The following is a 16,812-nucleotide window of genomic DNA, read 5'->3' on the forward strand; positions in this document are numbered from 1 at the left end:
CTATATTTTCTTAATGAAGATCTTTGTTACTCTTTTAAGGATTTCATCCAGTTCAAACCTGGAGCTAACACCTGTCAAGAACCAGAGTTGCAAATATAAGAAATGGCCTCATTCTAGATGCCAGTCTAGCCTAAAAGAGAGACTGACGTGATCAAGACAAATGTGCACTCCAGGGATACTGTGGGGCCGTAAAAGGGAACAGCTGGCTTTACTTGGGGGATTCTAAGAGAATATAACGTTTGAGCTGGACCTTAGAGGATGAGTATACAGAGACTGATAAGAGCTGTCAGTTGCAGGGAACAACATTGAAAACATAAAAAGTTGTAATGCATTTTAGGAAATGACAGACAGTTGCACTGTGGTCAATGCTTGGGCCGAGAATAGGTACATAGTTCCGGCGGGCTGTGTCTAAAAGTTTCAGAGGCTTTGTTTTATCTAGTAAGGTTTTAGATTTTTATTTTACAGACATCAGGGGGCAAGAAATTTTTTTTGTTTGTTTTCTAGAAGTTCACAGAATACCTTAATTTTTATACAGTTTAGTTACTGAAACTTGCTTATGAAAACATTTTTTAATGTCTCACCAGTTTCTTTTTCATTTGAAATAAGATAATTAGATACTTTTTGTTTATTAATGAAATGTTTTGCATTTTAGTGTATTTCTACAAGAGAGTTATTTACTAGAATGACCTTGGACATTATTATTTGATGACTTTAGAACACACATGCATAGCATCTTGAGTAGGCTACCTAGGTAGGTCTCTCTTGCCTCCAGAAAATGAAACCAGCTGCAGTCTGGTGGTGGGGTCATGTCCAGATCTGTTTGCGAAATCCTCAGCAGTTTCTCACCTACTGCTGTAAGGAAGTTTTACAAGTGAGAAGTTAGCATGCTAAGAATAACTTCTGATTTTCACTGCAAGCCACACACAGACCAGGATGGTGTGCTTCTTTTTTAACCTTCTGCATTGGAGTGTGCTGGCGAATGTTTCTGCAACTGCTATTTCCTGAGTGTTTTCCTTGAATCTCTTTGTGAGCCTTGGGCTTGATAAGAGCCCTAATATATAAGATCGGGAATTCAGGTCTGGAGAGTTGGCTCAGAATTGGGAGCAGATACTGTTCTTTCAGAGGACTTGAGTTTTCTTCCCAGCACCCATGCAGGCCCTCAATCTTCTGTACCTCCAGCTCCAAGAGATCAAACACCCTAACATAGAGTACTAGTCCCTATTAACCCTGTTTTCCACTCCTTTCTGGACTAGAGGGTGACCTTGGTATAGCAACATCAGAGTGATTTCTGTGGCACCCCTCAGGAATGTTTTTAATTGGGGATAATATTCTAAGGATATCGCAGAAAACCTTAGAACTTAGAGAAGTTCTCTCCTATTCAGCCTTCTGTCTCAGTCAGATCCTAGCTAGCTGTCTCCAATCGATTGCTTTCCTTAGGTTTTGCTGTGTTCCTCATATTTCTTTAAGTGGAATCACATAGTGTGTGACACTTTATTTTTTATTTTATTTTATTTTTGTTTTTTTAAGACAGCGTTTCTCTGTCGTTTTGGAGCTTGCCCTGGAACTAGCTTTTGTAGACTAGGCTGGCCTCAAACTCACAGAAATCCGCCTGCCTCTGCCTCCCAAGTGGGATTAAAGGCCTGCAGGGCCACCACCACCTGGCACAGTGTGTGATACTTTAGAGATTGATACGTTGTTACTTATCTCGTGGGGTTTTGTTTTTGTTCCTGAATGCTACAATTTGTTTATATATTTACCAGCTAATAGACATTGGGGTTATTTCTCTGTTGTTGCAGTTGTTTTGTATTTTGAGACAGGGTCTCATTTTATAGCCTTTGCTCACTTTGAACTTACTATGTAGACCATGGTGGCCTTAAACTTACAGAGATCAGCCTACCTTGCCTCCCTGAATGCTGGGATTACAGGCATGCACCACCATGCCAGCCAGGTGTTACTACAATTTTAATGATTCTGAATAAAATTTCCACATTGTGATCTAGGGGATAGGAGAATGAGGTTGACGAGGATATACTTTTTGTATGGAAAGTTTCTATTTAACTTTGTAAGAAACTGCCAAGCCCATCTGAAATGCATGTACCATATTCCTAGTCAAGGAAGTGCAAGAACCCCAGGAACTCGGCATACCTTTGCTCCCTGGCAGCATCAGGGCCTTGTTGTTCGTTGTTTGTTTTGTTAAGTCCATATTTTAGCTCTTAGTATGAAGTAGTGTGATTTTGATTTTTATCTCTTTAATGAAGAATGACACAGTGTAATTTTTCCTGAGCTTGATTTGGTTACTTAGTAAACCTAATTCTGCATACTAGAATAGAGACTATTCTAGCCGGGCGGTGGTGGCGCACGCCTTTAATCCCAGCACTCGGGAGGCAGAGGCAGGCGGATCTCTGTGAGTTCGAGACCAGCCTGGTCTACAGAGCTAGTTCCAGGACAGGCTCCAAAGCCACAGAGAAACCCTGTCTCAAAAAACAAAACAAAAAAAAAGGGGGGGGGCCTATTCTAAAGAGTCAGTGTGACAGTTTGATGACACTAGTATAATTTCCTGGGCTCTTTGAGAAAGGAGTTTGCATAGTACCTGTTTGATGAAAAGGATGATGGCTAGAGAATCAGAAAAAAAGGTCAGTAGTTTAACTTCATCTGAGTGCTTTTCTGCTTGTTTTGTTTCTTAGAGATAGAGTCTCTCTACATAGCTTTGGTTGTCTTGGTACTCTCTCTATAGACCTGGCTGGCCTGGAACTCACGGAAATCCTCCTATCTCTGCCTCCCAAGTGCTAGGATTAAAAGTATGCCCCACCACACCCCACTGGGTCTTTTTCAACTGTCTCATGAGGGAGTATTATCACATAAGCTAGAAAGGTTGTTTCTAATTCAATTACATGTCTATACAAATTTTGCTTATCAGATTGATTTTTTTAGCCCTTGTGAGAGTTTGTGCAAAAGAAAACAAAAGACCTTTTCACATTTTTTCAGTGTGATAAAATCCCTACTTTCTCTTTATGAATAATCCTTTGCATTTTGAGATAGTATAGGTGGTATTATAGTCAAGGATTAGGTGTTTCTTAAACCTGTTCTGAGGAGGTAGTTCCATAATGATATATCTGGCTCTCATGGCATTATGATGCACTATTCTGTCATCTCAAAAAATGACACAGAGACATTATTATTTATGAAAGCTTGGCCTTACTTTAGGCTTGTTCCTAAGTAATTCTTATAGATTAAATTTTAACCCATTTTTTTTAATCTACAGTGTTTTTGTTGTTGTTTGGGTGTTTTTGTTTTGCTTGTTTGTTTTTTTAAGCAGGTAGTAGTTTATTTTTTTATTGATATTTATTGAGCTCTACATTTTTCTCTGCTCCCCTCCCTGCCTCCCCCCCCAATCCTCCCCAAGGTGCTTGTTTGTTTTTAATGTGGCTAGGTTACTCTACTCTTTATTCTGCTTTCTGCCTGGCTGGTGACTCCGCCTTTCTTCCTCCCAGAGCTCTCTCTGTCCAAAGTCGTACCTATGCTTCCTGTCTAGCTATTAGTCATTTAGCTTTTTATTAAACCAGTCACAGTGACACATCTTCACACAGTGTAAAGGAATATTCTGCAACATTATTAGAATTTAGAACGGCTATCAAGAAATTCATTTCTGATACCTTGTCCTTGAAGACCCTGAGCCAGAGCTGGGTAGAATTGTGTAGGGATTACCCAAACAAAAGCAATAATCACCCTGAGGACTCCAGCCAGGTGCTCTGACTTCACAAGGTGCTCTTGTGCCAAAGGCCAGTCATAGGGATGGACAGCTTTTAATTTTAAAAATCTTAGCGTTTCTGAAATGGAATACCTTCATAATCAGAGCATTCTAAGACTCTTGTAGTAAAGTTATCATCCATGCTTTTTTAAAGCAAAATGCATGGTGGGCTGGGGTGTACCTTACAGTGCTTGCCTCTGAGTTCAATCCCTACCACCACAAAATAGTAAGTATGGTATAATAGACAGTAGGTAGGTAAGCAGCCTTTAGAACACAGAACATTGAGAACCCGTGGACAAGTCAGTTGTATCACAAGCTGAGTCACTCTTGTCAGCAACAGCCAACTCATAGAGATACCTAAGCTGAAGTCAGAAACACAGATGACAGGAATGGTAAAGGACTTAGTATTTTACCTCTTGAAAATAATGTTAGTTGCTAAGTTTGTTACTTGTGCGTTATTAGTAGATAACGATGACCAACTATTTAGCAGGCAGCAATGGGAAGACCATGAGCAGAGGAGAAATGATGTTTGTTGTAGTTTTCATGCAGCAGACAGGTTGACCTTAGGAGTTATCTGAGGGCCTCTTGCTCCTTTATTATTGTAAAATAACATACTTGGTCTGGTGACCCAAACATCAACCACCTTTGAAGATTATTTATGTTGTGTGTGTTGGTAGGTTGGAATTTAGTTGTCAAATATACCATCATAGTTCAATAGTTTTCATACTAGTTGTGCTGGCTAGTTTTATGTCAACTTAACACAAGGTATAGTCACCAGCGAGGAGGGAGTCTCAGTTGAGAAAATTTCTCCTTAAGTGGGCTATAAGTAAACCTGTGGAGCATTTTCTTAATTAGTGATTGATGGTCCATTTTAACTGGTGCCATCTTTGGGCTGGTGGTTCTGGGTTCTATCAGAAAATAGACTCAGCAAGCCATGAGGAGCAAATCAGTAAGCAGCACTCCTCCATGGCCTCTGGTTCAGCTCCTGCCTCCCAAGTTCCTATTCAACTTGAGTTTGTCTCAGTTTGGGTTTTTATTGCTGAAAGGAGAGACCATGACCATGGCAAGTCTTATTAAAGAAAACATTTAATTGAGGTGGCTTGCTTACAATTTCAGAGATTCAGTCCATCTTGGCAAGGAGATTGGTGCCGTGCAGACAGACATGGTGCTGGAGCTGAGAGTCCTACATCTTGACTCTGAGGCAACAGAAAGTCAACTGACTGTCACACCGAGTGAAGCTTGAGAAAAGAGACTGCAAAGCCTGCCCCCACAGTGACACACTTTCTCCAACAAGGCCATACCTAATAGTGCTACTTTCTTTGGGGACCATTTCTTTCAAACCACCATAGTCTGTCCTGACTTCCTTCAATGATGAGCAATGATACGGAATCAAATACACCTTTTCCTACTTAAGTTGCTTTGGTCATGCTGTTTAATTGCAGCAATAGCAACACTAATCACTAGTCTTTAAAGTTCTGAAACTTTCCTACAAGTTGAATAATTCGTTGCAGCAACTGAAAATAAGCTACATGATTAACATGAGTTCTGGAAGTTTATGTCAAATATTTTCAAAGACAATGGAATGTAGTTGCTTGAGGGATAAAAACACTAGTACAAAGAACAGGTATAAAAGTATTTATAAGCATACTTTATCCAAGTCAGCCTGTATTTTATTACTTGAGTGTTTTTATGATATGTAATTTGGAAATATATGCCATATATTGACATAATTTATAACATGTTTATTAGTTTAAAGTCAGAAAATCTACCATGGTGCGTTGAACAAAAAAAAAACTAAAGAAAATTTATTTATCATAGACTTTACCCACAATTTCTTTACACTTTATAAACTTTAGAATAGGCACAGAGTGGGTTTTATTTGTTTTTAAGAAAATTCTATATATGAGGGTTTGTATTTAGAAAGCAAATTAAAGCAGGGGAATGGGTACCATTAAACTTTACCAAAATAGTAAAAGTCTTTACTGCACTATTTTTTTCAAAATTGGTTTTAAAAACTTCCACTCTTTTGAGACAGGGTTTTTCTGAGTGGCCCTGACTGTCCTGAAACTCTATGTAGATCAGGCTGTCTTTGAGCTCAAGAATTCTGCCTGTCTCTGCCTCCCAAGTACTGGAGTTAAGTACATGTGCCACCATATCTGGCTGTTGAAAATAAATTTTTCTAAAGGGTTCTTAAGGAATACTAGGCCAATAATAACTGCTCTATAATTCTTATTGCTGATCATCAGTATTTTAATATAATTTTGATATGGCACATTTGCTTAAATTTTCAGAATATATTAACAGATATTTTCCTACTTGTTTGTTTGCCATTCTGTATCATATGTGATCTTTTTAATGTTAACTTTTAAATTAAGTGAATCATTTGCAAATGTTTGAAATATCCAGATTTGTCCATAAGAACAACAAGGGGTTCTTATGTTCTCTTGATATATCTTGAATACTTATTTGAGTACTTAGTTTTTTGTACTTTCTCAGACTTTTCTACCAAGACTTCTGGATCCTAGAAACTAAAATCAAAGACACTGATGTACCTGCTGCTAGAAATATGCCATTGCTTCTAAGTTCTCAGTGGGCACAGCTAAATAAATACATGCATGTGAGCATTTGTAAGAGTGGAATGTGTCTTTTATATCACCAAGATTTCATAATAAACAGATGGCTATATTTTTTAACATCTTTTTAAAGATTTGTTTATTTGTATGTATGTGTGGGGGCCTACACATGCCATTGTACTCACATGGAAATCAGGATAACTTATATTTTCCTTATACCATGTGGATTTCAGGGATCAAGATGTCTTGGCAACAAGCACCTTTACTCACTAAGCCATCTCACTGAGGGGGCACTTAGGCTTCTTCCACTTTTGGGTTGTTATTAATATACAGTTATGAACAAATATCTACTGGTTAGCTCTCTTCAGTTTTTGTTGTTGCTGTACCTAGAATTAGAATTTCCAGCTTTATAAACAGGTTTATTATTTCATTGTATATTTGTTATTATGTAAGCTAACATATTTACTGTAGGAGAGGCATGTCTATGGCCTTTCATTTCCACAGACTTGACTATGACAGCACAAGTGGTTCAGATCCAGGCCCAGCGAGGCATTGTTTTCATGTGGGGACCGTAGTACCAGATACCAGAGGTCCATATCTTCACCTTGGTCTTGTCATAGAAGAAGCAATTGTTCTTGAGTGTTGGCATATTGCAATTTTCTTGCTATTTTCCTAAGGATGGCACCACAGTAAGTCCTGGATTTATTGATGATCCTAATGTTCTTAGTGCATTCAGCCACGTCACCATGACCCAGGCTAAGTCTAGACAGAAGTTTCTGTCCTTATTCCCACAGCCATTCAGTTCTAAGTAAACACTCAGAGATAATAATTATAAACTGTTTGACCTGTTGCTCAGGCTTATTACTAACTAGCTCTATGCCTTAAATTCACCCATAATTCTTATCTGTGTTTAGCCATGTGACTTGGAACCTTTTCTCAAGTAAGGCATTCTCGTCTTGCTTCCTCTACATCTGGCTGGTGACTGAGTCTCTGACTTTCCTTTTTCCAGAATTCTCTTAGTCTTTTTTCCCTGCCTATACTTCCTACCTGCTACTGGCCAATCAACGTTTTATTAAACCAGTATGAGTGACAAATCTTTACAGTGTACCAGAGCATTATCCCACAGCAGCTAAGCCCACAGAGTCTATAGGCAGTTTCATCAACTATAGGATGTTACATTTTTGGAAAACTTACTGTAAACTTCAACTGTTGATCAAGTGCCTTGTTACTGCTGGGTGATGATTAAGTTCAGCCCTTACCTGGCTGACACCTGCCTAGAAGGGAAAGACAGGCATACTTGGTTCCTTCCATGTGGCTTCAGAAGTAAAGAGGGTGCTCCAGTCTGCCCACACTGTCATTTTGAACACCTCCCTGATTAGGTGCTGGGGACTTCTTATTATAGCCAAGTGAGTGTCCCTCTTGGCAGTTGGTGGGGGTGGGGCAGGGTCAGTTTTGTTCTTGGATGATTGGCTGTGATAGTGTGGTCGTTAAAAGTTTCCTATTTAGTGAAACTGCTTCTTTCCACATCTTTTCTGAGTTTTTAGCCTGTACTCACTCACACCAGATGACTGAGCCACAATCCTACTATTGTACCACCCCTCTGCTTCTCTGCCTTTCTCCCCACTCCTTCCCTCTTTCCTTCCTTCTTTTCCTTGTCTCCTGTCTTTTTGTAAAATTTTTACTTGTTTGATTTGAAAGTATTAAATATTTTGAAGATTGGAGTATTGTATGTAGATTGAATGCTGTTACAATGCTCTTTAGTCACTAAATAAATGCTGGTGTTTTGTTTTAACTTTAAGAGGCTTCTCTTCCTTCTGAGCATTTTCTTTGATAGACTGGAGTATATCTAGGGCGTCTTAGAAGCTGGGGTTTATCATAAATCTTCTCCATTAGGGTATCCTTGTTTTTCCTGCATTTTCTTATAATACCATTTTCGAATTGCTTGTGGTATGTGTTTTGATGTATGTAAATATTACATGATCTTGCTTGTGTTAGCTTTTTTTGTTTTCTTCTTTTGCCTCTTGCATGTATTTCCTGTAGACAAATTGTTCTTTTTGTTTGTTATACTAAAAATACATAAATATACCCAATATAAAATAAATGCATAAATATACTAAAAATAAAAATACATCTACACATTTTCATAGATGATTTTCATGGGTTCTGATGCTTAGCAAATTGCTTTTATTCCCTTGATTATCTTTTTATCTCATGACTGGGAGGAAGAATGAGAGGATAGTACTTTATTTTTTACTTTATATATGTTAGTTAAATTTGCCAAATTTTTCTCTTAAGATTTAAATTATATAAAGAAGTACATATACAATCCTAAAAATATATAGGTTGGTTTGTATTTTGATGGTACCTACTCTTAGTTAGTTCACATCAAATCACATTTGGGATGTTTGCAGTTTTGTGCTATTTTAAGCAGTGGTAATTGCACATTCCTACGTATATCTACTGTAACTCAAACAGGAACTTCTCTAGGAGATAATCAGTAGATGGGTGGGTGGATGGATGGATCGATGGATGGATGGATCGATGGATCGATGGATCCATAGGCAGGTAAGCAGGAAGGCAGATGAGTATTTTTTAATGGTGAGAGTGGTAGGTTGTATGATAAGCATTTTTTTTTTGTTTTATAGGTAATGTAATATCAGAGTTTCCTGAAGGTGGTATCAATTTACATTCACACTAAGAATGAGAATCTTGAAATGTGATTATTTGAGTGTCTTTTTGTTAATATTTTTACACATTTCAGCATTTCTTTGTCAGCTGTCCTTTTCCAAGGAGCTATTCCTGCCCTCTACAGGGTACTTGCTGGTTATGGCTCAGGAACTAGGCTTTTTAATTGTATGTTTTGTGAACATGGTTTCCCAAATCTTAACTTTTTGCCCTTTCTGTTTTGTTAATTCTACACATCTTCAGTTTTAACTAACTTAGTGTTCATTTTTGAACTTTTTAACATATACAATTCTTCCAAGCTTTAAAATTTTAAAGATATTTTGTTAAATTTCTAAAGTATTTATAACTTTTGTGTTGTCATTTAGGTCTTTAATGTACCTGAAATGGGTTTGTTTTCATGTAGGACATAAGATATTCTTTAAATTTTGATGTATTTTCCCCCTCAGTGAATGGGTATTTATACTGGAGCCATTTACTAAAAGGCCCTACTTGGCCTGAAACTCTATGTAGACCAGACTGACCTAGATCCACCTACCTCCACTTCCTCTGGTGCTGGGATTAAAGGCACCACCACACCTGATTAAAAAGTTTATCTTTTACCCAACCAAATTCCTAGGTTTATTTGGTTCTAGAGAGTCTATATTTTAGCTCTTATATTTAAGTCTTTTATCTGTTGAATTAATTTAAAATTTTTAAAAAAGTGGTTTTGTTTGTTTGTTTGAGACAGGGTGGTTTTATATAGTCCAAGCTGGCCTGGAACTCATTCTGTAAATTAGACTGGCTTTGGACTTGCTGCCATGTGCATCAGTTAATTTATATAGTTATATGATTTTTTATTTCATTCCTTATAAAGAGCTTTCTGGCCAAAGTTAATCAGTAACTAACAATTTTAATGAATGTAAGGTTTGGTTTCTTTTTTCTTTTTTGGTTAAGTGGGGGTTGGGGGAAATGTCCTGTCCTTTATATCTTGACTCAAAGTAGATTATTTTTAGAAATGAAGGCAATAGGGGAGGTATTCACTGCTGATCAGGTGGCTATAGGAACTGGAGATGTTTGAGGGAGAAAAAGATGAGGGATAGCAAGATTATAACGGTAAAATGGCAAGAGGTGAGCTGTTCTGATTATCTTCAGCTGTGTAACTATGATGTGGGATGTCCTTCTGTATATGGGTTGCTTTTATTGGTTAATGGGTAAAGCTGCTTTGGCCTATGGCAGGGCAGAATATAGCCAGGCCGGAAAAGATATATAGAGCGAGTCAGCAGAGTCAGAGAGACACCATGTAGCAGCTCAAGAAGCAAGAGGTAACAAACCATGAGCATCATGGTAAAATATAAATTAATAGAAATGGACTAATTTTAAATGTAAGAGTTAGTTAATAAGAAGCCTGAGCTATTGGCCAAACAGTGTTGTAATTTGGGTCTGGGCAGCTGGGAAACAAAGAAGCAGTCTCCTTTACATAAGTACTGTTCCTAAATACTTCTTCCTCATAGAGTAGCAGCCTAGGCAAGACAGGTGGCACTAACTTAGTTTTCTGCTGTATGGCATCAACCAGGCAAGGGTACGCTGGAAGCATCTGAAGGAGTTCTCGTACTGTGTGCTGTTGATGCTAGTTGTCAGCTAGGATCTCACTGGGACTGGGAGTAGTACATCTATATATGGCCTTTCCTTTTGACTGCTTAGCTTCCTTCCAGCCTAAAAGATGTGTTGTAAGAGCATGGATCTGAGAGCAAGCCAGGAGTCTAAAGTCCTTTCTAACCCAACCTTGGAAGTCATGTGGTAGAGCATGGGAGTCACTGAGACTCACCTCAAAAGACGTGACATTAGATTCCTGATTTTACTAAGAGTCATGTCAGATAATTGGGTGCACATGTTTTGAAACTGCCACAGTGAAAAAAAAGAGGTACGCCTATCAAGGGAAAAACAGTCTGGGTATCATGGTCAGAAATGCTAAGACTCTGAGAGTGACAGGTACCTTACTGCTCAGGGTTGTTAATGGCCTGCTTCTCACTATATAATGAATCCTCCAGGGGATAAGAGCTTTGTTCACTGTTACATTCTAGGCAACTAAAGCAGTGTTAACAACTGATTGCAGGTCAGGTATTATTTTGTGAAAGATACAGTCAACATTCTGTACCAACCTGTACTTTGAAAACTAATCGTTCTGTCACAGAAAAGTGAGTATTAAAGTGCATGAAACAGATCCTTTTGGATAGAAACTGAGTCACTGTAAAATGGAAAAGGTTTTGGTGTGGCATATATTGAATTGCTAATGATTGCTACCTTAGAATTGTTTTTTAACTTTGTCTCCTGTAGCCCAGGCTGCCGTTGAACACATTATGTAGCTGAGGAGACCATGATCCTCCTGATCCTCCTGCTACATCCCCAACCCTAGAGTCACTGTTTGAAAACTGATTACTGCTATTAGAATTATATTTCTGTGGTAAAGACCAAATGGCCTTTAATTCAGTATGTTCTCCTTATTAAGCAAAGGAGCTGGCAAGAGATGTATAGAAGAAGCATGGATATTGTAGACTCAGGGTTTAAAGAAAATGCTTCTTGATTATTAGTAACTTTCATTTCCTTTTGCATACAAGTGTGCGTTTATTTTCTTATTTGTAAAAAAAAAAAAAGGACCTATAGTAAGAGGCTTATCTTAAAGGTGAATCTTGTTAAAATGTGCCAGTTTCCTTGTGAGTCTTACTATCACTGTACCATAGGTTTTCATTATGCATAGAAAACTGATACATAACATTACAATTGCAATATAAATTATGAATGAATCCCAGATGGTGTGTAATATTGTAATTATATATATTTTATCACAGAATGTCTTTTGCTTTTATTTCACTTATGCCTTATTTTTTTTAAATAATTAATTTTGTTCTTATATGCCATAGGATGTATTTTGGAGATGCAGACAAAATATCTTTGATGAAATGAAGAAGAAATTTTTACAGGTAGCCTGCTGATGTCACTGCTTTAGTATGGTAGTCATCAGAGCAATAACAGCATGCATGTGTTTTTGTTTAATAACGAAGCATGTTTTCTGCTTGTTTGGCTATTTTATTCCTATTCAATTTTAGTAGCACAGAAGTCATCTTAAATGAATTTTACTTCTGGTTTGTCCTTTGTATCAAGTGAATAAGGAGGAAGGACTAAAAGAAGTCATCAGCAGAGCCTTTGTTACACATTTGGATGTAGTTTTTGCTTATTGTTACAGATATATTTATCTTCTGCACTATTAATAAATAATAGAAAATAAATATTTACACTGCAAAAACCCAAGACTGCATTTCTTACCTCATAGCTGTTATGATAGAAATAAAATACTGTGGATCCCCGCAGGGGCGCAGCAGCAGAAACACTACAGGTCCCTGAGTGGTGGCAGTGGGCAGCAGGCCATAAGACCATGGAGAGTACATAGGCATCTAGTCCCAGGCAGGGAGCCCCTGAGTAGCTCACGGGCCATGCAGGACAGCAAGTCCCACAAGAAGTTTCAGCTGCTGCGGGTGAGAGACAGAAGATAGACATGCAATGCATAGTCAGGTTGGATATTTATTTAGTGGTTTATGAAGGGAAAAGGGAGAAGGAGAGAAGGGGAAAAGAGCAGAGAAAAAGAGAATCAGAACCTGGGTGGGGGCGGAGAAGTGGGGAGAAGGGAGTGAGGCAGAAGCTGCCTCTTCAAGAGAGGGACAGAAAAGGAAGGAAGATCCGCACAGGGGAGGGGGGAGTAGGTAGGGCTTGTCTCTTAAAGGGACAGAGCAGACCATTACATTCCCATCTCTTTTTTATAGTTAAAAAGGCGGAAGGTTAGGAACAACAGGTTAAAGAAATTAGGGCGGCAGATTCTCAAGATTGCTTCCTGCTTATTTGTGGGCATTGTCTTGGTAGGGGGAACCTAAGAAGGCTGGATGCTAGTCACCTTCTGGGGTAGCTAGTGTCTTTGATCCTGTCTGGTGTTTGTGGTATGGAAATGTCTGGTGTCTCTTACACCTGCTTTAAAGTATTGGCAGAACAGAGGACAAAGACCTGTTTAAGGTGGATCCTTCAATTCGACTCCCTGAAACTCATAAGAGTTTTTTGGGTTTGTGAAAACGTAAGTTTTAGACAGTAGCATACTTATATCAGAATGACTGTGACAGACATTTTGCATAGTGAAAGGTGCATGAGAGAGATTTGAAAACTTATACTTGTTGAAATTTGTTTGGCAAGGCTGTCCTTTTAAGCAACAAAACCTCAGCTGTCAAACTGCATCAGAGATCTTTGAGAAGGATAAAATTTTACTTGAGTTGTTGATTAAAAAATGAGAGAGAATTTACTTGGTTAGTACCTAGAGCTACTCCTCAGGGTCCTCCATGGTCACTGAAGGATGTATTTGATTTTTGCTGTTTAGCACAGGGGCTGCCAGGCCCCAGAAGGTCCTGTGGGCTAAGAATTCTGTAGGAAGACAAGCCTACCTTGACCTGAGTAGCTAGGCTGTCAATTCCTGCAATTCTGTCCATGTCTGGAGATCTTCAGTTTAGTTGAAAGGCAGTTTTGCCCAGTTGTCAGCACTTGTTAGTTGAAACAAATTGCCAATGGATGTTGTTCTATGCCCATTTGTCTTTTGTCTTTTTTGGAGGAAATAGAGTGCTGCTGCTAGGAGCCAACCTGTCTCTTTTTGTTATGAAAAGTTTATTAATAATTAAATATTTAAATGCTATATTCCCCAGATCTCTGAGCAGTTGAGGGCTGTTTATCAGGTATAACCACAGTAAAGAATCTACTTGGAGAGCTGGGTCTGAGCTTGACTGTACTGGCTTTCAACTTAACAAGTAAGATTTACACTCACAAAAAGACAGAAAGAAGAATAAACTGCTTACAATAGAAGGCAGAACTGACAACAGTAGAGAACAGCTTAATATATTTTAAATCAGGCTTGGATTAAATATACCATATTTTTATAAGAAACATAAAAGTACATACCAACTTAAAACATGAGACTGCTTTGTAGTCTGGAATGAGATACAATGAACAGACAATTATAGCATTTAACAGTAAACATAGGTGCATTTAAATTACATGTGTGCACAAACACACAGAATGAGCAGGAATTGGGCGAAGTGGATGCTCTTGGTGGGCCCTACCAAAGGCATGCCACTGTGCAAAACACACAAGTAACAGATTCAACACCAGGGAACCAGGCAGGGAATACCTCAGTAAAGATGGCGGAACTTGGTCACCTAACCTGGTTCTCAGTTAAGATGGTGATAACTGAGCTCAATCAAAATGATAGTGGTCACATGTTTTTTTGGAGATCTAGAGGTGTGATCCACCTTGTTCCCAAGCCACCATGCCGCAAGCCGCAATGGGGAACAAAGGCTGGAATTGAAAACAACTGCCTTATGGATTCAACCAATCTTGTAGGTAGCAGTGGCAGAGACGGTTTGAGGAAAAGTGGAGCTGGCAGGACACCAGCAGAGCATTTTTTGAGGGTTTATACCATAGCTGAAAACTTAAACCCGGGAAAAACATCACAGGTCCTATAGAAGAGCATCCTCTCTCTATAGGCAGGCTGTGAAACAGCAGGTAATACTGCGTCCTCCCTCTACAAATGGGGTGTTAAAGCCTGACTGCCTCCAGTCTAGGTGACTCAGAAGCCAGAGAGAGTTAGATGCTGCTCTGAGCGGTCTCTCATGGTAGGGACCACTTATGAGTGGTCCAAAAGAAAAGAAAAGAAAAAGAAAGGAGAAGGAAAAATCTGAGGGACCCCAAATTGAATGCATTACATGTTCAATACTAGCGTGGGAGGATCAACCCCAGGTTGTCCAGTCACATTCTTAGCCATGGAAAGCAGCAACAAGCCGTGAAGGCTGTGGTTGGGGGCCGGAAGGGAAAAACTCACCACCAAGCTGCTGGTGTGCGTAGAGGTCGGCATTCAGGCAGATAGAACACGTGGTTGTTGTGGGAAAAAACACCTAGTTCCAGATCCTGACCCCAGGAAAGGGGCAGAAGAGCCTCCCTAGTCTCAGGCACCAATGTTATGGTTTAAGTAAAAATGGTGCTGTTCCCTGAGTGGCAGCAGGGGTTCCGGAGACCACAGTGGACTGTGAAGGTAGCCAGTTGCAGGCAGGGAGCCCCCTCATGGCCCAGGGGCCACGAGGGCCAGCGGATCCCAGGCAGGGAGCTGCATGGCAGGTCAGAGACTTTATCGTGGCAGCCAGTCCCACTAGAAGAGATATGGATAGGCATGCCATGCAGAGTAAGTAGGTGTTTATTTAATCAGTTATAGAGGAGAGAGAGAGAGAGAGAGAGAGAGAGAGAGAGAGAGAGAGAAACAGGGGGAGGGGAAAAGTGGGGAGAAGGGAGAGAGGCAGAAGATGCCTATTTTCGAGAGTGACAGAGACAGAAAGAAAAGGAGCTCCAACTAGAAGCCTAAGGAAGATCCGCCTGCCTCTGCAGTAGACAGGGAAGGGAGTGGGCGGGGCTTGTCTCTTAAAGGGATAGGACAGACCATTTCAATAGCAGCTTCTGCACCCAGAAGTAGAGAAATGGCCGATGGGCCAACTGGGCTGGAGAGATGGCTCAGAGGTTAAGAGCACTAACTGCTCTTCCAGAGGTCCTGAGTTCAATTCCCAGCAACCACATGATGGCTCACAACCATCTATGAGATCTGGCGCCCTCTTCTGGTGTGTGGGAAGCAGAATGTTGTACACATAATAAATAAATAAATTAATTAATTAAAAAAATTAGAGAAATGGACTGTGCATGCCAGTCTGAAGAGAAAACGAGTTGATTTTTGAAATGGAAGTAAAGAAGACACTTCACAGTGTTTTAATTCTTTAACTATTTTCTCTCAGAAAAATAAAATGTTGATAACTTTAAATTTTGCTATTTTCTACATCTAATGGCTGAACACATGCCATCAACTAAGTACTTTACTTTGTGTTTTTAAGTACGAAATGTCTAAGAACTGTTTTGTTGATTGGCTTTTGTGTTTTTTGAGGTACAGGGGATTGAATCTTGGACCTTAACCTCATACCAACTAGGCAAGTCTGCCTCTAAGCTATGTCCCCATCCCCTTTTTAATTTTTTTTTTTATTCCGAGTCAGTCTCACTAAGTTGCCCAACAGGTCTTGAACTTGGAATCTTCCCACCTCAGCTTCTTGAGTTGCTAGTATTACAGAACAGTAGATCCTGGTCTAGCTTAGGAACTAGTTGTTGTTGTTGCTTTTAAAGACAAAAAAGCACAATGTTGATGCCAGTAGCCTCAAAGTTAGATTGTTAAGAATGAAAAGAAAAAGAAACAAGGTGATTTGAGAGAATTATATATTCAGTGTGTACTTAGGATTGCGCATGTCAGTTACTTCTGTATTCTCCTAGGAACAGAAAATACTGTTTCCTCTGCAGTTATCCTAACTACTTACTTTTTACACCAAAATTCTATCCTCATTTTTACATTTTGAGTGTTCCTTTCTAGCTGTGCTGGGAAATCAACTGTTTGTACAATAAATTTAGAAATAAGCAACAGGCTTCTAATGCAATTCTTAGGGTTACTGCCAAGTGTGTGTATAAAATAAGTAAATTTGATTTTGACTGTACTTTCCTTGTTCTTGGCTTGGCTTTTCATTTAGGAAACTTTTCCCTTTCAAAACTTCATCCTAAGTGTATTTACTTCCTAAATGAAGCTTCTATAGGCTTTTAGAACTTTGTAGCTGCTTCTCACCTTGCATTTTTAGAACTCTTTGGACTGACTGTAATGGTCTGTCCTGTCTCTTTAAGAGACAAGCCACGCCCACTCCCTCCCCCATCCCCTAAGGCAGGTAA

The 16,812-nt window shown here is 39.2% G+C and overlaps 1 protein-coding gene across 3 annotated transcripts in view; it reads left to right on the forward strand.

The window, feature by feature from the left end:
* Window positions 1–16,812, forward strand: part of Usp47 (ubiquitin specific peptidase 47) — a 100,422-nt gene that overhangs the window by 11,458 nt on the left and 72,152 nt on the right. Inside the window, exon 2 of one of the 3 annotated variants that reach the window (XM_013347677.2) lies at window positions 11,904–11,963. The exons of the other annotated variants lie outside the window; for them this stretch is intronic. Coding sequence (XP_013203131.1) covers window positions 11,904–11,963 — 60 coding nt within the window. The remainder of the gene's footprint in view (window positions 1–11,903; window positions 11,964–16,812) is intronic. 3 annotated transcript variants of the gene reach the window in all.

Source organism: Microtus ochrogaster, chromosome 8, assembly GCF_000317375.1.
Source record: "Microtus ochrogaster isolate Prairie Vole_2 chromosome 8, MicOch1.0, whole genome shotgun sequence".
NCBI classification, from domain to species: domain Eukaryota; kingdom Metazoa; phylum Chordata; class Mammalia; order Rodentia; family Cricetidae; genus Microtus; species Microtus ochrogaster.